The sequence below is a fragment of the Microcaecilia unicolor genome, chromosome 9, assembly GCF_901765095.1.
Source record: "Microcaecilia unicolor chromosome 9, aMicUni1.1, whole genome shotgun sequence".
In the NCBI taxonomy this organism is placed as follows: domain Eukaryota; kingdom Metazoa; phylum Chordata; class Amphibia; order Gymnophiona; family Siphonopidae; genus Microcaecilia; species Microcaecilia unicolor.
The window spans coordinates 139,028,142-139,052,685 of record NC_044039.1 but is presented as its reverse complement, the minus strand read 5'-3'; the positions used below and the strand labels follow the sequence as shown (position 1 = coordinate 139,052,685).

The window sequence follows — 24,544 nt, the reverse complement described above, 5'->3', positions numbered from 1 at the left end:
TTTGGTGTTGTCATCCATCCACAATATCGAGCTCTCCATTTTTCCACAGTCCTTCCTGCAATAGAAAGTGCCCTCTCCAAAGGATCCCCTGTGCAACATTTGCCAACACATTTTCTTATTTTTCCAAAATTATAAAACATCAGCGTCAGTTGAACATATATAACTGGCAAATTAATGAACAACAGCCTTCTGAGGAGACATTGTTCCATAAAAGTCACTCAGAAAACTTCTAATGCTGACATCCATTTTCATTTGTTTGGAGGGACCCGGGGACTCTTCCACAGATGTGACACTTTCTGAAAGTGTGGATTGTGGAGGATCCTGAGATGTGGATGAACTAGAGTCTTCCATTTAAAGTTGCTGGTACAACCTTCTCAAAGATTCGATTGGAGGAATAGGATATATAGTTGTATTTTTAAACTGCCAGATGTGCACTGAGTTCAAATGTTTTATTACCCTCATTCCCCCCCCCCCCCCCTTAGGTGTAAATCTGTGGGGACAGCAAAATCAATCTCCACTGCTTTTGGAGTGATCTTTTTCCCCCTATCATTTACCAATTAAGGTAAACGGGGAACCATTTATGTTTAATATTAGTATTATGTATCTACCTCCCTTGTCCTTATCTATTTCCTCCACTTCCACCTTACATGTCTTAGCAGTTACAAAACTCACTCCCCCATTCCTATGTTCCATGCAGCTGAATGCAAATAAGTGTGGATAATGCCTACTATACATATAAAGTTCATGTTTGCTCTCTCATGTATCTCTCCTACAGGCATAAAATATCCATCCCCACTTCTAGATCCCTATTTAAATACCCTCTCCATGGCTCCTGCTATTAAGTCGTTATGACCTTCAAACATTTTTGCCATTGTCTCCTTTAACATCCCCCCCCCCACTTGGTGGGGGGAGTGAGGAGAGGAGGTACACAGGGGGCTGGGGTAGGCGAGAACATTATTTAAATGATATTTAGAGCGTTTAACATTGTCAGGGGAGTGTGTATCCTACTTTAAATAAAGGGAGGATGAGACATATAGATATGATGAAAGAAATAGCAGCACTCTTCTGAGCAAAAGATTTTATTCAGCAATACGTATATATACATAAGAGAAAACAAAGTATTCAAGAGGATTGGCTCAGCAGATTCAAAATTCACCCAGAATGGGAATTGAAATATTTTCATTATGTTACCAATGGGCTCATCCACAAACCAAACATATGGCTAACCATCACAATGGAAAGACATAGCATTATTGTAGCAGACAAGAGGCAACAAGCTCTAGCTACAGCTGCTTGGGATTTACTATGGTGTCCATATCTTTTGTGGATATTTCCCCCTTGATGCACAATCTCAGTTTCATTCCAAAATCAGAGCACAACTAATGGTAGTAATCCTTCTATCTCCATATTGGCTATGCAGATGGGTTTCCAAATCTGCTAGAAATGTCCACTGCCAGACCAATTTAGCTTCCTTTCATCCCAGATATTCTCTTTCAAGGTCAAGCTTGACATCCAGATCTGACATCTCTGAGCTTGACAGCTTGGAAACTGAAAAGAAGAATGTTAAGAAGATAATGTTATTTTGAAAGTGTTGTAGTGGTTTATCTTCCAGAATCTAGCTTACTAATAAAGCTTGCACTATATTAAAAAAAATAAAATGTACACTGTTGTATGCAGTGGAAGTTAATTCCATCAAGTTGCCAGTGAAAATTCTAGTACCCTTCTCAAAAAGTGAATATCAAATGACAGTACTAGGACTGAAGAGTATATGTTGATAGGCTATTACAGTAGGAAATTTTGATCAGAGACCTCTTATTACTGTAAGTGTTTGAAGGTTTAAAATGTCTTTACCAGCGCACTGGATAAGATTTAGATTGAACTTTTTGATACATTCTTCCTTTTAAGCATTGAATTTCACTTGCCTTTAAACTATCACAGTTGCCATATGTTTAGTCAGAGCTGAAGTGCTATCTGCAATTTCTTAATCTATATATTTTTTTACAGACAAAGCTGTATTACATTTAGATCCATTGTTGCAAGAATTGTTTTTAAGGAAAAAGCTGTTACCTCTGATCCTAATCTGTGTTCTTTCAAAGAGAAGAAACTTAATTGCTTAGATGTTAAGATTTGACGGGTCAGTTACAAAAGGTACACTTTTAGGGCAACTGAATCTGTATTTTATTTTGATGAAGCAAGCAAAAAGGTCTCTAGTCTCAAAGCCATCAACTGTTCACTGGATTAGATGATGCATTTTAGATCAAATCAACATGTTTCTTTATTAAATCTTAGTCTACACAAGCAGTGGCTACCTGCAGTGCAGATAAGAGAAAAATGTAAAGACACAACTTTCATGTTCCATCTGTACCACAAATAAAACACAGCATTTCTGTCACCTTACACCTAGCCAGGATTTTTTTTTTGTTATTAATAAGAATTTTCTCTGGTGGTTTTGCAGGTAATCTCTACATATTCTTACTCAGAGTAAAGCTGCTATAGCTCTTGTAAATAATTCATGTACTGAGCTTTAATTCGAACTTGCTCAGTACAAGTAAAGGTGGACTGGAGGTCATTACAGTAACTGTGAGAGTTGGAAAGTGTGCGTGTTATAGAATCCTGAGGTTGAGATTTGGCTTAACCCACTGGTTTGTATTTTTAAAGTGGTTTCTAGTGCTATTGTCTGAGTTACCACAAACAATTTCATGGGATGAGCAAGCTATTGGAACACTGTTTTGGGTGGGGGTGGGCAAACCAATTTGGAGCCCTAGCCTCAAGCTCTATCCTCAGTAGTTCTCAATCCTGGCCTTGGGGCATATCCAGCCAGTCATGTTTTCAGGATATTCACAATGACTATGCATTAGAAACAGTTGCATATACTACCTCCCTGGCATGCAAATCTATCTGCTGCATAACCATTCTGGCCATCCTGAAAACCTGACTGGGTTAAGCAACACCGCTGTAGTTGTTGATGCTGTCTTGGGCAAAATAGTGGTGGGGCCCATTCCACTTCCTATATGTTTTTCCATGCTTTTTCTTCTACTTCTTTGCTATACATGAATAGTCTGATCCATAACAATTTTGGAAACAATCCATAAAATGTACCACAGGTTTAATTTTTCTCTTTTAATCTTCACCTGCTCTTTAGATAGGACTTAATAAAATGACAGGATCTTTGCAAACAAGTAAATTTCTAGAAAGCAAACTAGTCTAATGGAGCCGTCAACAGTTAATGCATTGAATTATTCATTATGGAACATTAACAACTGCAATTAGAAATTTTGCTGGAATTTTTTCCCTCTTCTTTAAAGGAGGTTTAAGGACAGGCTCCATAACCTCACTATAGCACCACTTTTTCTTTGTTTGGAGGGGGGTAGGGGGGCATCCAGTACTATCTGCTAAGATGGTGGCAGCATGGCAGGAGGGGGGGCAGGGATTGCTCCTTCAGCATACCTACTATGGGGTAAGGTTAGATACAGGGGCACAGCACTGATATAGCCCTTGATTTTGTCAGGGAGAGGGTGATGCTTGGTGCTTCTCCCCCCTTTTAATAGGGGTGCTTTGTACATCTATGCAACAACCATTTACTGTAGTAGACTACTAACATAGGCAAGAGACTATTATAATGAAATTATTCATGTGTTCTGGTACCTAAGTAACACATGAAAATTCTCATGAAGTTTAGCTAACTGTAGATCAGCCAGGAGTATTATAACCAGAGCAAAATTTTGCATAAACCTTACAAATCTATGCAATTATTTTCATGTTAGTACATTTGGCCTCATAGCAACTTAAAGCAAATTGTAAGATACCTAAATTACTAAAATGTGTTAAACATGGGTTAGTGTCATCCATTTAGTATATTATTTACTAAAGCTTAGCACATGCTAAATCATAAGAAGCCCATGTTATAGCTACGGCCTTCTTCATAACCGCTAATTCTGTTAGTGCACGCTAAGCTTCAGTAAAAGGGTTCCTAAAGGTTTTCTACTCTGTAATGAAAAGCCTGCTAAAGCAGTGCAATAATGCCTTGAATGCAGAAACCTAACTGTTATACATTTTAAAGTGGAGTTAGTGTTGTGATGGCATGGAGTAAGATTTTCTCAGCCATATATGATTTGCACCAAATTTAAATGAGTCAATTAGCATAATTTTACAGATGAAGCACCTCATTTAAGTGTTAAGGCAAAAAGAAATAGACCTCTAGGACAGCTGTGCTTTGTGTAAAGAACAGACTACAAGGCAGACATTTATACAGGTGCACAGGGGTTGCTAAGCACCAAAAACCACATACTACTTAGCTATTCTACTTGTCTCCTCCTCAGAAAAATAGTGAATTCAATAGTATTTCCCCCACTCCCATACTACCACTTAAGTTAATTGTATATTGGCTATAAAATTGAAAATGGTCAGGAAAGACACACACAGTTCAGGGCCCTGGTCTTTATAATGCACTTAAAGCGATGAAGGCTGCAGTATTGAGAAAAAGTGCCCAGGCCAAGGTACTGATATCTTCATTCTCCCCCCCCTCCCTCCTCCTTGCTAAAGCCTGCGCTAATGGACTTGTTGTTGAAAATGCAGGCAAACCCTAATTGTAAGGAAGTTACATTCTAAGTCTGAATACAATTTCATCTCCTAAAAAAACTGTCTTAAGGCTGCTGCACTAAACACATCTATGACCACAAACACAGAGTTTGGTTACAAGTATGGGTTTTTTTGTCTCTCTCTCTCTCTTTTTAAAACTATTAAAAAAACCCCCAAACAAACCCTAAATCAGCAACCTGTGCATCAAACAGCATTAGACAGTGGCTTTGGCATATTTAAACACAATAAAACCAAGTACCAAAAGGCCAGCAGTTAATTTTCTCTGTCATTTAAAAAATTATTCCTCTGTTCTCAAGTGCCTCAAGGAGTATTATACTTATCTCTAAGATTTGCAAGTAACTGCCACAAAGTTTGTGTATCAAAATTATTTTTAAAAGTATTCATCTGAGTGTATGAAAACTAAGTACAGGAGAAACCTGAGGTGGATAGTTTTGTTCCATTAGGACCTTGACTGACAGCTCAGCCCACAACCACAAACTATAATATACATGAGATTTCTAGGGAAAGAGCAAACAGCTGAGCTGCTGTAAAAGTTCTACAGTTAAGTAATGGAGTCTGAAGTCAGTTATTATTAAAGGCCATATGCAGTGGAAAGTTCCCACCCCCACCCCAACCTTGTGCAGACATGAAGTGGCACAGGGGCATTTGCTAGAAAGTACTGCAGGCTGAAGCCCAAAACTACTCTGTTAAATGCTGCTCTCTCGACTATAACAGTATTACATATCTGCAAAACAGAAATAATAGCAGCCATTTGCATGTTCTTTCTTAATGTTCTGTAGAGGTGGTGGTGGTGGAAAATCTGAAGGACCTGCTTCTTGTGACAGAGAGCTGGAGCTACAGCTGCTGCTCCGGCTGCTATTTCCAATAAGCTGAGCTCTTCCGTTGTCCTTGACGCTCGGAGACCTGGGACTCAAGTATCCTGCTGGGGTCTGGGTGGAAGTATTGCAGTAGATGGTTGAGCCGGCACTGTTTTTAGCATAGACATTCTTCATGGCCATAAGTGTGTGCGCCATGACACTAAGATTGTTGTTTAGCTCTTGCATCCCATGTTGCAACAGGCGGAGGTTGTGGTTGACATGGTCAAAGCCTGCCTGAATCACTCGGATCTGTTGCTGTTGGAGTTGCAGCAAGTTCTGCTCAGTCATCTCATTTTGCTCAGGCTGGGGTCGAATTTTGGTTTTGGCTTTGACCTTTCCAGATGATCCACTGTGATGGGAAGCCAGGAAAGGAAGCGGTTCCTGACTAGGGGGTACCACAGCTGTGTCCTCAGAACTTTCTTCTGGCTCCACTATCTTCACTACTATCTCTTCTTTCAGGTCCATATGCTCAAGGCAGGACTGGTTGGATGGACTAGGATCGTCAGTGAATCCTGCAGAAAGGAAAGAAGGAAAACCCTTATCAAATGTTCTGTTAACCCCTCTTCTTACTCTGCACCAATCTCCCCACACACAGTGGAGGAGTAGCCTAATAGAGCAGTGGTCTGAAAACCTGCAAAAGAAAAGGCTGGGCATGCCCCCAATAGTTGCTGCATTACATTTCTACTTTAAGCTGTGGTATGTGCAAAATCTAACACTTTAGAAAAAGGACCCCTCAAATATTCCAAATAAAAGAATTTAACTGGCAAATGTCAGCTAATGCCATAGGGTCACAAAAGTCATAAAGGACACACACCACACTAGACAGAATAAGGTAGAGCTGTTTTTCTAATCCAAAATTCCTTTTCTTTAAGGTGTATAAAATTGTATGGTTACAGCTGGGAGGAGGGTTGGATCATTTTCACAGCTGAATACAGCAGCTGCTTGTAATGAGGACTTGCTGAGTGACAAAGGTTAAAACCTACTCATTTCAGTTATTTCTTCCATTTCTACATGGAAAGACCAATGCCACCTTTGCTCTTTAGTGAAGTCTGTTTTTATATTATCCATATGGATACTTTGAATACGTATTTTCTTTTTGAAAGCCAGGGAACTAGGCCATTAATAATGGACAGATCTCAAGCAATTGGTATCCTGGAAGTCGTTCTTCCAACTAATTAGCATCTGCCCTAATATGTACATGTGAGAACTTGTATAGGACGTGTCCCAGTAGCACTGCGAGCTTGATGGCAGGCGTCTACAGCAGGGCATCATCAAAATGGCTTTCTGGGGTGCACTGAGCAGGGCCTTACTACCAAATACTACCAGAATGCACTAGGCAGGGCGCTGCCATTTTGATGCTGCTCGGGAGGAGGGAAGGATACCAGCTCCCTCCTCCCTGCTATCTACAGGTATGTTAGGGCCATGGAGGCCAAAGCCACCAGCATGGACTTTTTTTTTTTTGGTGGGAAGTGTGTTCTAGCCAGGCCAGGGGTCCTACTGGACCACCAGGGGTTTGGCTCTGTCTTTTTGTTTGTATGTGTATGTAGGGTCCACTAGACCATCAGGGACTTTTTTTTTTTTTTAAGGCTGGAGTCTGGGGGTCTGCACGGGAAGCCTGTTCAGGGCAGGGTGGTTGGGTTGGTGGGAGAGAAAACCAACCTTTCTAATACTGCCCTGGACCTGGCGGCGTTTTTGCCGGTGCGAACCTGACAGTTTTTTTTTTAAGCATGCTGTGGGAATACTAAATGACCGCATTTAAATGCGGTCTGCGATGAAATTAGAGCACTGAGAAATACACAAACTCTGGCATTAGGTTTTGAGCATCGGGCCATCAGCCTCTTTGGTACCCTTAATTTCTAATTGTGCAGAGACAAAATGCGGTCTTCATTATCCTTTCCCTGCAGGGCATATGTCCATTATAAAAGGACAGTGTATGCTAAGTTCTTGGCACTTTTTCTCCTCCTTCTACAGGAAATCAGGGATTGCATGCCATGCTAGAAAAAACTATGGAAAACTGACATGCAACTCAAAAGTTGGCACTCCTATGTGTGTCCTTAATATGTCTGAAAAAAAAAATGCTAATTTAAAGTACAATGAACGCTCTCAGGTACGGTCATGCAAAACTTAATCATTGGTAACTAACACTGATTATCAAAGCCAGCTCTTCTATGAAACTTTAGACAAGGAACTAACTGGTAATCATGTCTTATTCAGAGTGGATTACAGCATATTAAACTTTTATTTCTGTTATTAAGATCACTCCTTTCAGCCTAAATTGCATCAGGTTAGTGTGATGTTCTCCATCTGATGCCATTTCAGGCTTAGTTTCTGATTAATAAAAGGGTTGTAAGTTGATAGGAGAAAACTTATCTACAAGTAATCCAAGCACAATTTTATGTTAACAGGAAGTATCCTGAATGACACAAATAAGGTAACTATGCTAGTATCTAAATTTTCAAGCAGGAACTTAAGCCCCCCCCCCCCCCAATATTTTATTAAAGTTATTGCGCTCTTCATATTTTTTGAATTTTTCCCCTCTTTTTGGCTTCATTTTTTTTAGGGCAGCATTTTGTTTAAAATAAGTAAATCGTACAATTAAAGGTATTTTATTTCCCACTGCAGCTCCTTGTGACTCTGGGCAAAACACTCAACACTCCATTCCCTCAGGTACAAAATAAATTACTTGTATATAATATGTAAACCACTTTGATTGTAACCACTGACAGGTGGTATTGCAAATCCCACCCCCTCTCTTCCCTAAAGCAATGAAAATCTCCCCCTCTCCCTCATCTTTCTTCCCCCTTCCACCCTCTCATTGTCCAGCAACTCCCTTCCCCCCCCACAAACTTGGTGGTGAGCTGTGCCAAGCTCTTCTCTTGGCTGCTGGAGCTCACTGCCTTGGCCATACCTTCCAGCAGTGGCCCCTCCAGTTCTGCTCATGGGTCTGCCGCTTATGCTCCTCCCCCTGTCCTCTTAAAAGTGGACTTCTGTTGGTCTCCAGAAGTTCAAATCAAAGTAAAGGCAAACACAAGTCTTAGGCTGGGATAATTTTAGATGAAGCTCTTTATTAGGCACCAAAGCTGAAGAACAGGCCACTGTGTCAACACAAAAACCACCTGCATCAGGGGTCACAGGACTTATACACAACACTTCCACTTCTGGGGACCAAATGAAGTTAAGCATTTAAGGCAGACTGGCAGATGGTTGGGGGGAAGGGAAGATGTTTGACTGCACTCAGAACAGGGGCTGGGAGTGGAAGGGAGGTTCGGAAGAGACAGGAAACGCTGTAATATAATTACGTTTTTCAAATTACTATTAATGCATTAATCGCTGCAGCAGAGTTAACTGCAATTAAAATGCAGCCCTACTTTCTTTTCCCCCTCTCATCCTAATCCTTTTTATACCCCCTTTCCTTTATACACAGTAGTATGTACTAGGTGCTGTGCCTGAGGCTTTTTTTCCAGCCCTGGTTATAATCATATGTACATTTCTACACTAAAGAAGAAAATTAGACATAACCAAATGTTATTTTTTACAGGGATCCTTGTTCTAATTTTAATTCTTCAACACCACTAAAGATTTCTATGGTGTTGCCAGCTGTACCAATAATGCTGCCTATGCCTAGTAACACTACTAGGTTTCAAAGAAATTGTAAATACTGTCATGAATTCCATCGATTCTTGGAGTACTCTAGTTGAGACAGAGGTGATTACTCAAATGTTGGCTTAACTGTTACAGTAAAGCAAAGTTACTTTCCTGTAGGAGGTGTTCTTCGAGGACAGCAGACCAATTAGTCTTACACGTGGGAGACATCATCCATGGAGTCTGGTGTGGAAAAAACACTGACTAGTATAGTTTTTTTTTTTTTTTAATTTGAGGCATAGGAGCCTTCTCGCCTGATTTGCAAGCATGGGACCAACAGTACTATTACTTAGCATTTCTATAGCGCTACTAGACGTACACAGCACTGTACACTTGAACATGAAGAGACAGTCCCTGCTCGACAGAGCTTACAATCAACATTTTTTTTTCAGGTGAGCTTGCCCCTTTTTACCTCACCATTTAGTAGTTTGATTTTGCTTTGGCCAGCTAATAAATCCAACTCCTAGGGGAGGTGGGAGGGTTTGTAAGACTAATTGGTTTGCTGTCCTTGGCAAACACCTGCTACAGGTAAGTAACTTTGCTTTCTCCAAGGACAAGCAGGCCATACTAGTTTTACATGTGGGAATCGCTAGCTTTAGCTCACCGATAACCACAATATGAGGACAATAGGAGCTCACAACGGTGAGGCCAACCTCTGCTGAGCTGCCAGGTCCAAGACAGAGAGATGTAGCTATGAGAGTCTGCGCATCACTGAGCAGAGATCCTGTACGCTATGTCAAAGATGTCAAAAGCGCCCCAGCTTTAATTTACACCAGATCTGCTTCTTGGCCAACTGGCAAAGTGAATTGGCCTGCTTCGGAGGGACAGTGTTCACCAAGTCAGATATACTGTGCCCCAAGGACCTGCAAATAAAGACTTGTGTAGAGCTGGTATGATTGAATACAGGTGATAAGCATTAAGGCCTGATACATCTTACGTCCAAAGGAATCCAATGTCTGGGCTTCTCTGTTCAGGGAGCCAAGGCAAAGTCCCTGAAGTTCCTGGCTTGCTGGAGCATGGATTTAACTATCAAGTAATGAGGCAACTGCAGCCTATTAAATCCAGGTGCACTTTGAATCCAATACATGGTGTCAATTATTTTGGCCATAACTGGGGCAGATAGAGGAGACTCTCAATTCTTCACCTGAATTTCCTGAAGGACCTTCTGAAGAGGGATACCACCTAAGAGCTAACTCGTAGTCTAGAACCTTGAACATCTCAACCCAGGGTTCATCCTCCATCTCTAACTTAATAGAGAGTGCAGCTACCATTTCCATTTCAAAAGCAGGGAAGGAGAGATTCTCAGTTAGACACTTACACCTCTCCTCTGGAGGGGAGGGTTCTGATGGAACTTTATAGCACTCCTCCGACGAGAAGTACTTTGGATCATCAGACTCCCATGAACAGTCTGCATTGGAATCGGGAAATACACCACCTGGGAAGGCTGAGTTTGCACCTGTTTCGGATGGCGCCTGGAATGGCGCCAATATTCAGGTTCACCCCTAGACTCCAGCAAAGCTTCCTCCACTGACATTAAGGGTTACCTACATGGGCAGGTGTAGATTAATGCCCTATACAGCACTGGAGTCTGTGCCCACACCACAGGCTGAGGGCCTTGCAAGCGCCCCTGCAGAAGCCTTGCCAAGTGCTCTTGGAGCATGGCCTGGATCGGTTCGAGGGCACACATCAGTAAAGGCTAGGGCCCTGGTTTGGAGACAGCCTGCGGAATTCAGTGCCATAGTGGACTTGCCAAAAAAAACAAATATATATATATATATTCAATGCTTGTGCTTCTTGGCCTTCACCTGATGGCGAGCTTGATGTCAAATCCAAACTCCTTCTCAGCGTCTGGTCCAATGCTGACCAGTTGCGGGGGCCATGTAGTGGCTGGTGCAAAGGCAAGTGGCAATCCATTAGATGCATGTCCACTCCCACTGTCTGACATGGGTCTGGTAGCCATCAGGGCTGATGTTTCTGACGCTGGTGCCAATGATTTGGACCTGGCTCTAAAAATCTTTTCTTTCTGAGTCTCTGGATTTCTGGGTTCTTTTCTGCATACACAAAGTTTAGATGGTTATGGTCTGGCCCCAACCACTGGATACACCAAGAATTGGTGTCACCCCAGAGATGGCCCTATTACACTAAGTACACTGCTTAAAGCCACTGGGAACATTAGATGATATGGAAGGGAAAATGGCCAAAGCAAAATCAAACTACTAAATGGTGAGGTAAAAAGAGGAAAGGTCACCTGAAAAAAATAAACAAATGTCAATGGTACCTGGCCGGTGCTCAGACCTAAGAAGGCCTTCAGAGCCAAAGAAAAATGAAAAAAAAAACCCCTTAAAAGTGGAGAAAACTAAGAAAAAGGTATAGGGAGAAAATTGTGAAGGGCAAAGGCCAAAACTCCCAAGAGGGAAGGCACCTTATAAGCAAAAATAAATAAACGTGCTGAAGAGAACTGCTATCAAGCCTGACCTCTTACCACCATGGCTGAAGACTGTGGTAGGAGCGCTGTCTCAAACTACATTAGGTAGCGTTTTCCACACTGGTCTTCGTGAATGACTAGTGAACAAGTAAGACTAGTATGGCCTTACTTGTTCTCTGAGAAAAAAATTACTTAACATGATAGACCCTAGGGAATTATGTGCTTTTACACACAAAGTAATTCCCCTACGGCACGCACCCCTTTCCAACCACCAGTCCACAGACAAACGTAACTACCAACACTACTGATGCCTTTTTTTGGCAAGACATTATGTTTTCTTAACCCCTATCTCCCCCCCCCCCCCCCCCACCAGCTGAAGCTTGTCCTGAGGCACAACTGCTGGAAGGGAAGAGCTGCAGATGGGTGTTAAGGAGTTGACCAGACTGCTATGCTTTGCTTAGGCCAGGGGTAGATCAACAGTATTCTAGGCCCCTGGATATTAAGGGGGAAAGGGAAATGGGACTTGATATACCACCTTTCTGAGGTTTTTGCAACTACATTCAAAGCGGTTTACATATATTCAGGTACTTATTTTGTACAAGGGGCAATGGAGGGTTAAGTGACTTGCCAAGAATCATAAGGAGCTGCAGTGGGAATCGAACTCAGTTCCTCGGGATCAAAGTCCACTGCACTAACCACTAGGCTACTCCTCCACTGATGGGCCCCTAATCACTTATCCAAAATGATTAAACTAGATGGAAGTGAAGGACCAGTGGACTCTCAGGTGCTACCCTATTGTCTCAATGATCAAACTGCCCCTGGCTCAGGCATTCTGGGGCCGATGCACAAAGCTTACAGAGCTTGCAACGTTTGCTTTAGACGGGTTGTAGCTGATTGAAAGTAAATTTTTTTAGTGAGCAATACACAAAGGGCTTCTGAGTGGCTCTAAACATGTGCCGTAGCAGCTACACAGAATCGTATGCAAATGTATTATAATGAGCATTCCCTGCAATGCACAGAAAGGAGTGCCTACCTTTAAGTTTGCAACGTTTTTAATGATGACAATTCAAAGTGAACACAATCAATGTCTTAAATATAAACAGAATCAAATAACACTACTCATATAATAAAAACAAATGATATGTCAAACTTGTAACAATGTTATATCCTCCAACTCCCACCGAAACCCACCCCATCCTTTATTATAAAGTTCAACAGTTTTAGTGATGACTTAGTGAGGTACCTAACTCCAAGTGCCTACCTTTAATGAGCTAGATTTTACCACAGCTGTAGAGCTATAGGAGAGGAGCCCTGCAAAAGCTGCCTGCTTGTACTTCCTAAAGCTCCGCTGGGCACATCCCTCCTAAAAGTCAATGGGAGTCCAGTAGACCCCTTTCCATGGCCAAAATCCTCCCCTGGTGTTCTAATGGACCACCCAACTCCCAGGGCCCTAAGAAAAACCTGGTGGTCCAGTGGACCCGCATCCCCTCCACATTCCTTTAAACGCTGGATGCAGAAGCAACACCTACTCCCTCCCAAGGAGGTTTAACAGACAGGAGATGAAGTGATGCCAGAACGCTGAAACCAATTAGGTCACTCTAAGTTTCCCCTTCCCTGCACAGCTGTCATCCTTGTTCACTCAAAACAAAGCAAGCAAACCTATGAGCTGCTGCATCCACTTTGTCGTTCTTTATTGTTGGTAGCATTTTTATTTAATCTCACATACATTTTCAAACATGCCAACTTGTGCAGCATACAGATGTACACAGAGGAAGTATAATAACGGAATAACTTTTCATAGGTAGGGTTATAATTTGTATAAATCTTAATCAGTAGTCAGTTGGAGGGGCTGGTTACAGGGACACCCTAGCACGTGCTATATTCGTGCAGAGATTTTTTTTTCTCCTGGTAATGGACCACTAAAACAGACATCATGTTATGAGAATCAGGTGGTCAACATTCAGACTATTTATGACATTCATATCCCACATTTAAGATGTATTAGGTTGAAACCAGGGAGCATTTGAAAGCTTTTTTTTTTTTGCTCCTTCAGTTTTGAAGAATGCAGTGGTATATTACAAAAATGCACTTAATATTGTTTATTACTATTATTTAATACTGGTTGATATACAGCACAAGTTAACCAAGTCAACTTCATGCTTTGTAATATAATTTTTAATAGCATTTTCTCAGTTATTACCCAAATACAAATAAAATTATAATGTTAATTTTATGACCGTGTCCGCGTCTTATGGTAGTTAGGATAACTTGGTCCTTGAGTTACCCAAGGCAGTCAGGTTTGTCAGGATATTGACAATGAATATTCATGAGAGAGATCTGCATACAGTGGAGGCATTGCTTGTTACGCAATGCTATGAGTCCTACTGATCTGAACATCTGCTGTACTATTTTGGTGGGTGGAAACAGTCAGGTGGGCTTATAGGGAGGGAGGGGAAGGGTTCTTGGGGTATGTAAAAGTTTTTATCGTGCCATGTTAGATGATTTACTGCTTTTTCTTGTTCTGTATGAAGCTTATCAACCAACATGTTTTGCTTTTAATAAAGATGATTAAAACATAAATAAGTTTTGGATGTTACTGAATTCTCTTACTCTGTCTCACTGTATTTCTAGTTTTGGCACAGTATAAGGCATCACAAGATCAAAATATAGGAAAACCAATGGACTGCATTAGGGGCTTATTGCCCATTTAGTTACGTTTCAACAAATGAGAGATCTATTTTTATTATTATTTTAACTTATAAACCACTTGTCCCTGAAACATGCTCAAACAACAGAATAATCCCTTTGTGTATCTAAAACGTAAACATTTACAAAACAGATGAAGATATGATTCCATGAGCCCCAATGAAAGGAGAGTTTAATTCTACTTCCATTTAATTTCAATATATTCCATCATCTTTATAACATCAGGCTTCCCAAGGCAGATTACAACAGTTAAGATGAACCCATCAGGAAAAAGGATATCCCCACTGAAGTTTGGTCATCTGTATTGTATACAGTGTATTTATTTAGTTTTTAGTGTAGAAAAATAAGCACAAAATACAGAGTTTAAAATTGCTGTTTCTACCAGCTATAATAATTTTAAAGCTGTTTTAGTGCTTTCAATTGTTATTTCATGACAGTTATATCTACATAGAGGCAGCTTTCAAATAAATTAAAACACTGTCCAATAAGCAAAAAAACAACAACGTATGTCCTTCACCTTTTAAGGTACTGCCTATCCAACTGAAACAGCTTTAGACTTGTTACAGATGGACCAACAATAAAAAAAAATGACAATGTGGATGCAGCAGCTGATAGGTTTGCTTGCTTTGTTTTGAGTGAACAGCGATGACGGCTGTGCTGGGAAGGGGAACCTGACTATCCTAATTGGCTTCCTTGCTTACAGTGGACTATAGGCTCAAGTCCACTCCTATTTATTAAACCTCTTTGCTCCCTCCTACTTCTGGGCCCACCCTTCTCAAAATAGTGGCGCTCAGCCCCTGACTGGTGCATCCTGCAATGCACTGGGAGAGGCTAATATGGTGTTTAGCCCCTCCCAGTGCATCTCAGTATACACTGAGCAGGGGCTGGGCGCCACTATTTTGAGGATAGCCTAGAGGCAGGAGGGAACGGGTGTTGCTCTTGCTTCCATTGTTTAAAGGATATGTGAAGGCAATGCATACTTCCCAATATATCAGTTAAATGTTGAAAAGTTATTGCAGTCTACCTCTTGGCTGGAAATGGCCTTCCCCTTAGTCTTCATGGTCGAGTTCAGTTATTTGGTATGATGCAGTTTCCAACATGGTTGTTTACCTTACAGATGTTACCGCTGCATCTCTTGAAAAAGACCTTCGAACTTTACAAAAGTTGCTGGAGTGGAACAAAGCCCAAAACATTTTCTTTTATTCTTGGGTTCCTGGCCTTTGTGAGAACTTGGTCTCCCTAATATTAAAAGGTACAATCAGGCTTGTTTACGCTGTCATCTGTCTGACTGGATATTAGATCGCTCTGATTATACACACCTGCCTTTAAAGCACTATTTCTTTCACCTGTGGCACCTTACTATTTACTCATATACCTACTTCTAAGCTTTTGCCCGATATTAAAAATGTAGTATTCTTCTTCACCCTTTGAGGGATCTCTGGTGGGATCTTATGTCATTGGGAGAGCTATTTGCCCAAAATGTAAAAAAAAGAAGTTAAAAGCGGGGATAGTTGGTAAAATCATTTTAAGACTACGGCCTCTGGATGCTACTCCATTTTACTAGAGTTGGTGCAATAAACTTCATTTCTTAGATTTAATGGAAAAAAAAACAGCAGCTCACATGTCCTCTAAGCGCAAAAAGGAATTTTTATTAGTCCAGGATGCATTCATCCAATCACTGTCCCCTCAAACTTGTAATGTCCTGTTAAACTCATTGTGACTGTTCGGTGGGATATTGGTGTAGGCCGCCTCCCCACCCTCTTTCTATCTTTCTCTTGAATACCTTTTGGTTTGCTCATATTCAGTGGGTCATAAGAATCCAGGCCCTACTGGAGCTTAAAAAGTGGAGGGGAGAGCTGCAAAAAATTCAGCTGAGAGCAATGGAGTTCCAGAGGCAGTTACTACAACAGAGATTCTTTGAATTCAGCAATAAAGCGGGTGCAATGCTAGCCAGAGGGCTAAGGGATAGAAGGGTTCGAAACACGATTACTAAAATAAAAGGGCCAAAGGACTCAATGCTTCACCAAGATGGGGAAATTAGAGAGCAATTTGTAAAATTCTATAAGACATTATATAGCAAGGAATCCAAAGCCTCCAAAGGGGAAATTAGAGAATTCCTACAGAGTCTGGGATTGCGGAGGGTAACGGCCCAACAGAGGGAGAAAATTGAAGCTACTGTGACCTTAGAGGAAGTAGTAAAAGTTATCAAAGGGCTGAAAGGGGGGAAATCCCCTGGGACGGATGGGTTCACGGCCAAATATTATAAGCTCTTTCATCAAGAGCTAGGGCCACTACTGGTAAGATTGGGCAATGCTTGTTTTGTAGAAAAGGGCATACCGCCAAGCATGCATGAAGCCGGAATATCGGTGCTCCTAAAACCTGGGAGAGATCCAACATTATGTGGCTCCTACCGCCCGATATCCTTGCTGAATGTAGATGTAAAAATTCTGGCTAAGCTTATGGCAGATACATTGAGTGAGATATTGCCTTCTCTTATTCATGAAGATCAATCTGGCTTTATACGTCAAAGACAAGTGGCGAATAACATTAGACGAACTCTCAACCTGATTTGGGGAGCGCAGAAAAGGGGGGACTCCATGACACTACTCACAATAGATGCGGAAAAGGCATTCGATAGAGTGGAATGGGATTACCTATGGGAAGTAATGTTAGAAATGGGGTTGGGAAGACCTTTTGTGGGATGGGTGAAAGGGCTATATGAACATCCAGTAGCAAGAATTAAGGTCAACGGGGGATGGTCAGACATATTTAATATACAAAGAGGAACTAGACAGGGGTGCCCCCTATCCCCATTATTGTTTGCTATTTCTATTGAGCCTTTAGCTCAACAAATTCGGGGGCTTAAAGACGTGAAAGGAGTTCGGATGGGAGGACAAGAACATAAGTTAGCCTTATTTGCAGATGACCTATTATTTTATATTGGTTCCCCAGGGAATACCCTGCCAGTGCTTATTAGAGAGTTAAACATGTTTGGAAGTATGTCCGGGTTTAAAGTAAATTTTGATAAATCGGAACTCATGGGGATAATAGCAACAGAGCAGGAGGTGGAACAAATGAAAAGATCCGGGTTCCGTTGGACCGACAGAAGTTTTCGGTACCTAGGTATACATATCCCAAGTGATCTTAATACACTATACCAGTTAAATTATGTACCACTAATAGCGGCAATCAGGAGAGATTTAATCCATTGGAAGAAAGGATGGTTATCGTGGTGGGGCCGCATAGTGGCGGTAAAAATGAATATACTATCAAGGTTGCTCTTCCTCTTTCAGACTCTCCCAATTGCTGTCCCTAAGAGGGAGTTACAGAAAATACAAACAGAGGTGGGGGAGTTTGTATGGGGAGGACGCCCAGCTCGACTATCAAAGAAAATAATGTGGAAGACGATAGAACAGGGAGGAAGAGGCATGCCAAATATTACCTGGTATTATTGGGCGGCGCAACTCAGGCAAATTGGGGCTTGGAGTAGTGTGGACTTGTCGCCCGTAACGAGATTTGAGCAGATCTTTGTCCAGGAGGGTAATTTGGATGCATTGCTGTGGGGTTCGGCCCCGGATAACATGTATAGATCCCTGACCCTAAATCCCTTTATTTCCCACTTACTTACAATATGGGGGAAACTTAAGAAGAACATGAGGGGTACGCAGACCCGTTCCACTTATGCCTGGATAACTCAAGAACCAGGGTTCCCTGGTGGGCGGGAGAATAATACATTTGCAAGGTGGTTTGATAAGGGGCTGATAAGATTTCGAGAACTCATGGAGGAGGGGAATCTTAAGAGCTTTGAACAGTTACAACAAGAATACAATCTTCCACAGACTGACCTATATGCATACTTACAAGTAAAGAATTACATGAGCAAGGAAAAGTGGTTTAAAGATAAAGGGTTGGAGGGCGAGAAGTTTGAAAATTTATGGTGAAGAATAGGAGAGGGTGGGAAAGGAATCACAAAGCTATATGAACATATAAGGGGCTCTGAGATGGTAAAGCTTCCTTATATGAAGGCTTGGGAACAAGATCTTAAAATGGAAATTAATGAGGGACAATGGAGGAATATTTGCAAAGAGGTGAAAAAGGCATCAGTGTGTGTCCTAATTAAAGAAAATGCCTACAAGGTCTTGAGTCGTTGGTATTATACTCCAGACCTAATAAAGGCTATGTATCCTAATGCCTCGGATACCTGTTGGAGGTGTGAGGAGGGGAAAGGAACATATTTTCATATCTGGTGGGAATGCCCGAAGATACAGACATACTGGGAGTTAGTTACCGGTTACATATCACTAACGGTAGGAATTCAATATTCTTGTGAACCTAAATGGTGTTTATTAGGTTTGGGAAAAAAGGGAGGGAAGAAATGGCAAAATAGAATTACACGAATGGGCCTGGCGGCAGCAAAAACCACCATAGCATTGAAATGGAAGCAGAAGCTGGGCCCTACAGGGCAAGATTGGAAGGGCAAACTTCAGTTAATGATGGGGTTGGAAAAATTGACGGATAGACGCAGGGGACACTATAATCCGAACGCGGAAGAGTGGTTACACTTAGCAGAGATGTGGAAAGATGATTAAAGGAGCAATAAACCTGGGGTACAAGATGCGAACGGGGAAGGGGGAGGGGGAGTTGGGAAGCTGGAGGGAGGGGGATTGTGAGCTCAGGGGGGGTGGGAGGGGGGAGGGAGAAAAATTTGATTGTGAAATTGCTTGAATGTTGCTATTTTTGAAAATTTTTCAAGGAGTATTTGTCTCCAGATGTTGTTATTTTGATATGTTAATAAAAACTTTTATAAATTAAAAAAAAAAGAATCCAGGCCCTCTGATCCTTAATCTCAACACTTTTTCTATGGGGTGGGTTGGAGGACTTGAAATTTTGCTTGGCAAAACATTTTGAAGACTGTTCTTGTTATGGTTTGTTTTCTTCTGTATCTTTTGATTATCATCAATAAAAAGATTTAAATATAAAGGTACGTGAAGGGGAGGGGTTCACTAGACCACTATGGATGTGTTTTGAGGGAGGGGGGCCCAAGAAGGGGTGCAATGAACCACCAGGAATTTGGGGGGGCCTGGGTTGGGGGGCTTGCTGGACCCCCCCTCCCATGCAACTAGAAATTCAGTGGTGGTCTGTGTCAATTGCATTTCACAGCTTTTGAGTCACAAACAGTGACCAATGCACAAAGGGGCATCCATGCATTTCATTTGCATGCTATCCCCTTTGTGCATCAGTTGTTTGTGACTTGGAATGTTTTCCTACAGTAGCGGTCTGTTACAGCTATATTTGTGCATTGGCCCCCCTCAGTCTCCTTAACTTTCTACTGCAGCAATCAGCCCTTTGGAACAACCTCAGCAGGACACATCATTTGCTAGCTAGGCCCGCAAAGCTTGTTTTATCATAAAAATACAATGGGTAGGACGGGGATGGCAGAGCAAGTAATCATTTTTATTAAAGTTGAGGTCAGCAGAACACACACACAACTTAATATAGATGTTAATCTCACCTCCCCTACAACTCTTAAATACAGATGTTAATCTCACCCCCCCCCCCCCCACCCCCCACAACCAACCCACCTTCCCTGAAGGAGATTTATAATGTACCGTCTACAAAGTTACATAGTTTTAGATTCTGGTACAAATCCCCTAGGATGCAAGGCAGGGCCCTGATCATAAAGAGTGATGGTTTTAGATTTAAAACAACTCTCAAAAGGTAAGTGCCTCTGAATATTCAGAAGAGGAGCAAGACAACTCAGCAGGACCCTCTAGTGTACCTGAATGTAATTTACCTTGAGCTACTACTGAAAAAAGGTGTGAGCAAAATCTAAATTAAATAGTCTGGAGTTTGTAATGGAGAGAAAGACACAGAAAAGAACAGCCTGCCAGAGAACAAAAGGTCAAGAAGTGAAATGAGGTGATGTGATGTGAGGGTGCTTAAGAGGCTATTTCTATTGTTATAAAAGTCAAAGTAAATTAGGGTACTGCTCTGGTAACTCCTAAGCCAGATTCACATTTAAAGCCTCATAGCAGAAGCCAAGAACTATACTAAAGGGATTACTATTCCAAACAGAAGGGGCAGTTTATTTAGAAAGTATGAATGTAATAAAGAGAAACAAAGATGAAGACGATGCAATCCATACAAAAAACCCCCACACTATCTACTTTCAATGAATGTAAAACTAGCCCTCTCAACATAATCCCTTCTCCTCTAAACAATGAGGCTACGCCAATGTAATCACAGTCCATGTGCAACAGCAAAGAGCCTCCCCCCAAAAACAAACTATGAAGGGGCACTGCCCCCCCCCCCCAAAAAAAAAAAAATCGTTAAGAGTTAGAATAAACATAGTCCAGCTCTGCCACCTAGTCTCTCACTTTCCCCTTACTAGATTATACCATTACTGGGTCATGTTCATGTTATGTATTTTCCCCATGTATTTATACTAGAGGCCCTACCAGAGTCAAACTAGAAACACAAGAAGTGATTTGAGAAAGAAGGTAAAACCCAGATTCTCCAGATCTTAGTTCATTTGATAAGGTTTAATCACGAAGATATCAATAGAAATCAAACAAAATAAAACATGGAAAAGAAAATAAGATGATACCTTTTTTATTGGACATAACTTAATACATTTCTTGATTAGCTTTCGAAGGTTGCCCTTCTTCCTCAGATCGGAAATAAGCAAATGTGCTAGCTGACAGTGTATATAAGTGAAAACATTCAAGCATTACTATGACAGTCTGACAGGGTGGGAGGAGGGGGGTGGGTAGGAAGTATGCATGGGGACATCAAAGCATATCATTGATATTCTAACTGGGTGGGTGTGGATAGGTGAGGGGAGGGTGATCAACAGAGACATACAGCTTTATGGTTTATAATGGGCTAGGAACCCCAGATCCTTGTTAAGTCCTTTCTGTTGGGTGTTAAAATATTCAATCATTCTGACTTCAAAGGTCTTACGTTCTTGTATGGTTTTAAAGTTACCTTTGAGGATTCTCACTGTGAAATCACTGGTACAGTGTCCTGGTCCTGTAAAATGTTGCCCAACAGGCGTGGGAACCCTGCTGGCACCAGTATTGTTTATATGATGTCTATGTAAATTGAATCTTGTCTTAAGCATCTGGCCTGTTTCTCCAATATAGCATCCTTCGTTACATTTTTTACACTGAATGATATATACCACATTGGAAGATGAGCAAGTGAAAGATCCCTTTATGTTGAATATCTTTCCTTTGTGGATGACTTTGGGGTCCTGTGAAATATTTTGGCATAGTTTGCAACTGGATAAATTACAGGGAAGTGTGCCCTTCTGTTCCTTTTCAGTCTGTGAAGGAAGTTTACTTCTGATTAGCTTGTGTTTTAAATTGGATGGCTGTCGGAAGGCCAGTACTGGTGGGGATGGGAATATCTCTTTCAGTAATTCATCCTCCTGGAGTATAGGTTGTAGATCTCTTATGATTTTCCTCAGTTTTTCCAGCTCTGGATTGTATGTCACTACAAGCGGGATTCTGTCTGTGGATTTTTTCTTTTTGTACTGTAGCAGATTCTCCCTGGGTGTTTTGAGGGAGGAGGCAATATTCTAGGAGATTATTTTGGGGTTGTAGCCCTTCTGTTTGAAGGATTCAGTCAGGGTTTTAAGGTGTCTGTCTCTGTCCCGTGGGTCAGAGCAGATACGGTGGTATCTTGTGGCTTGGCTGTAAATGATGGATCTTTTTGTATGTGAAGGGTGGAAGCTGGAGTTGTGGAGGTAGCTACATCTGTCTGTGGGTTTCTTGTATATAGATGTTTGTATACAGCCATCACTGATTGAGACCGTGGTGTCCAAAAAATTGACTTTTTCTGGGGAGTAGTCAATTTTGAATCTGATTGTAGGATGGTATGTATTGAATGCAGAATAAAATTGTTTCAGAGTTTCTTCACCCTCCGTCCAAATCATAAAAATGTCTTAACAAGGATCTGGGGTTCCTAGCCCATTATAAACCATAAAGCTGTATGTCTCTGTTGACCACCCTCCCCTCACCTATCCACACCCCACCCTGTTAGAATATCAATCACATGCTTTGATGTCCCCATGCATACTTCCTACCCACCCTGTCAGACTGTCATAGTAATGCTTGAATGTTTTCACTTATATACACTGTCAGCTAGCACATTTGCTTATTTCCGATCTGAGGAAGAAGGGCAACCTTCGAAAGCTAATCAAGAAATGTATTAAGTTATGCCCAATAAAAAAGGTATCATCTTATTTTCTTTTCCATGTTTTATTTGTTTGATTTCTATTGATAACCTTAAGAGTGGACTAACACGGCTACCACACTCCTCTACTTAATCACGAAGATACAAAGGGTGAATGAGCAGGCAGTGTGCTATTAATGATGGCCAGATCAGCACTTCACCTCTACATTACAATCGCGAATTTGTCTGATTTGCTGGCATACTCCCCGAGCTCATCAGCACCGTATCTCCGCCTCTGTTTATGCTATTATTTAAATGGTTTGATGAATGGTTCCACTAACTTGTGCCATGCGCTGCACTCTCCTACTACACCAACGTGAAATAAGTAAAACTAAGCAGGATTTTTTATACATTTCTCGTTTCTGGGCTTTTGTTTTGTTTTTTGTTGGCGGAGGAAGTGGAGGAGTAGCCCAATGATCAGTGCAGGGGCCTGAGAATACCACTGCACCTCCTTGGGACTCTGAGCAAAATCACTTAACCCTCCATTGCCCAAAGGTACAAAATAAGTACCTGTATGTAATATACCGTTTTTCTCCGCTTACAGTCAAAGCGGTTTACACAAGTCCCATCCTTTTCCTTTCCCCCCTTTGTACCGAGCCGGGGGGGGCTCCGTCTAAAAACGAGATTTGAAAATCGCTACTAGCTCTACATTGTCATTGCTGACTGGCTTGCGGCTGCAAGAAAGGCGCAAGGGCCATAACACTGGGCTGCTAGCAGACACTTCATTGTGGAGGGCAGGCCGATGATTTTTCCCGCATTCTAACTCCCTCTCCCACACCTAATCCCCCAAACCGTAGTGCATTGTACAAAGTTTTTATGTTTTTATTCAGGAGAAACTAACCTACGCTTAACAGTTAACCGCCCCCTTACTCCCCGCACAAAACTCATCAGCCCAAAGAAAATAAATATGGATCCCTCCTCCCCTTCTCACTCACCATGGTCTTCCACCGGGGGGGCGAACACTGGCAGATCGAGTGTATCGAAGCCACCCACTATCGGCAGTGTTTCGGGCTGGACGGGCCCGTACACCAGGTCCACCTGCGACGAGATCTCCTCGGGTAGAGGTAGTGCCCCGCCGTACACTTCGGAGATCCGGCAGACCTTACTCCGGTCTCGCCTCTTCAGGTCTCGCCAGCGCTTCTTCAGATCTTCCACCTCCCGGGGGCAAGCGGCCACTAGGTTTACCTTGTCCATAATGTATTCCCAAATACGTCTTTTCTGGCCAGGGGATGCCCGATGAGAGCCAGCAGTGAACAAGATATGTTCGTGTTTTAGGACCTGCTCAATCAGCACTTGCGTTTCCGCCTCGTTGAAATTAGCCTTGCGTCTTTTGGGCGAATCTTCAGTCATGGCGCCGGGGCCGTTTCCTGCGCCCCTCCACGATTCAAAAGAAATAGAACGGGAAGTAGAGCCACCAGCGGCCACAGAGAGAAATGCAAACCCCAGGCCGCTAGGCCAGCTCCGCCCCGCCAGCGCTGACAAATACCGCGCATGAGAGGAAAAAGACGCGCAAGGGAAACCCCAGCGCAGCGCGCGCCACATGCCCCGGTTGTTAACTCGGCGAAGCAGCTGTTCAGGTGGGTGCGCTTCTCACCGGCCACGCCCCTCCGCTGAAAATCCCAGAGGAGCGTGCCGTATAGTCGCCCTGAATGATCGCGCAGATCGCTCGCCATTTCTAATTTGCTGCAGAGCAAGGATAACTGCACTCGCAACACCCTAAGGTTCTGAACTTCCGAAACACCACTGGCTGGCCTGGAACGAGGCAGAAATTGAATCAGAATATCTGAATGCTCTATCCCCGCCCTCGCTGAAGGCTGGCACGCCCACTTTTTAATCTGTTTCGGAGGCAGTGGCGCCAGTACACTTCACTGTTTTCCCGGCTTTCTTTACCACTATGTATCGTTTCCAAATTTAAGTAATAACGAGCAGCTCCGCCTACTCCTTATACGAGAAGAAGGTATTCCTTTCTTCGCTTCTGATGGTAACGGTGTCTGACCACCACCCGCTACTTTAACATTATTAAAAAAAACAAGAAGATTGAGGTCTGAGATCCATCATGACCCATCCCTTCGGAGGT

General features: G+C 42.2%; 1 protein-coding gene across 2 annotated transcripts; it reads right to left on the bottom strand.

Annotated features, from left to right (window-relative positions):
* Positions 1-1,071: 1,071 nt before the first annotated feature.
* Positions 1,072-24,400, bottom strand: LOC115477393. Of its 2 annotated transcripts, XM_030214246.1 has the most exons (3): positions 23,403-24,393; positions 5,408-5,968; positions 1,072-1,548 (listed from the first exon to the last, which is right to left on the bottom strand). In XM_030214246.1, the coding sequence occupies exons 1-3, from the start codon at positions 24,007-24,009 to the stop codon at positions 1,475-1,477; spliced, it is 1,242 nt and encodes a 413-aa protein (XP_030070106.1). In that variant the 5' UTR covers positions 24,010-24,393; the 3' UTR covers positions 1,072-1,474. The 2 variants fall into 2 exon arrangements, with proteins under 2 accessions (XP_030070106.1, XP_030070105.1); XM_030214245.1 differs by lacking the exon at positions 1,072-1,548 and having other exon boundaries at positions 4,718-5,968; positions 23,403-24,400.
* Between the last annotated feature and the right edge of the window lie 144 nt (positions 24,401-24,544).

What these genes read in the sequence shown, in the direction of transcription:
- LOC115477393 (XM_030214245.1), bottom strand. Translation starts at nt 24,009, where the DNA reads ATGTGGCGCGCGCTGCGCTGGGGTTTCCCTTGCGCGTCTTTTTCCTCT. An exon ending in CCCCCCGGTGGAAGACCATG is followed by an intron (nt 5,969 to 23,402) that starts GTGAGTGAGAAG and finishes TCCTTTCTGCAG; the next exon opens with GATTCACTGACGATCCTAGT.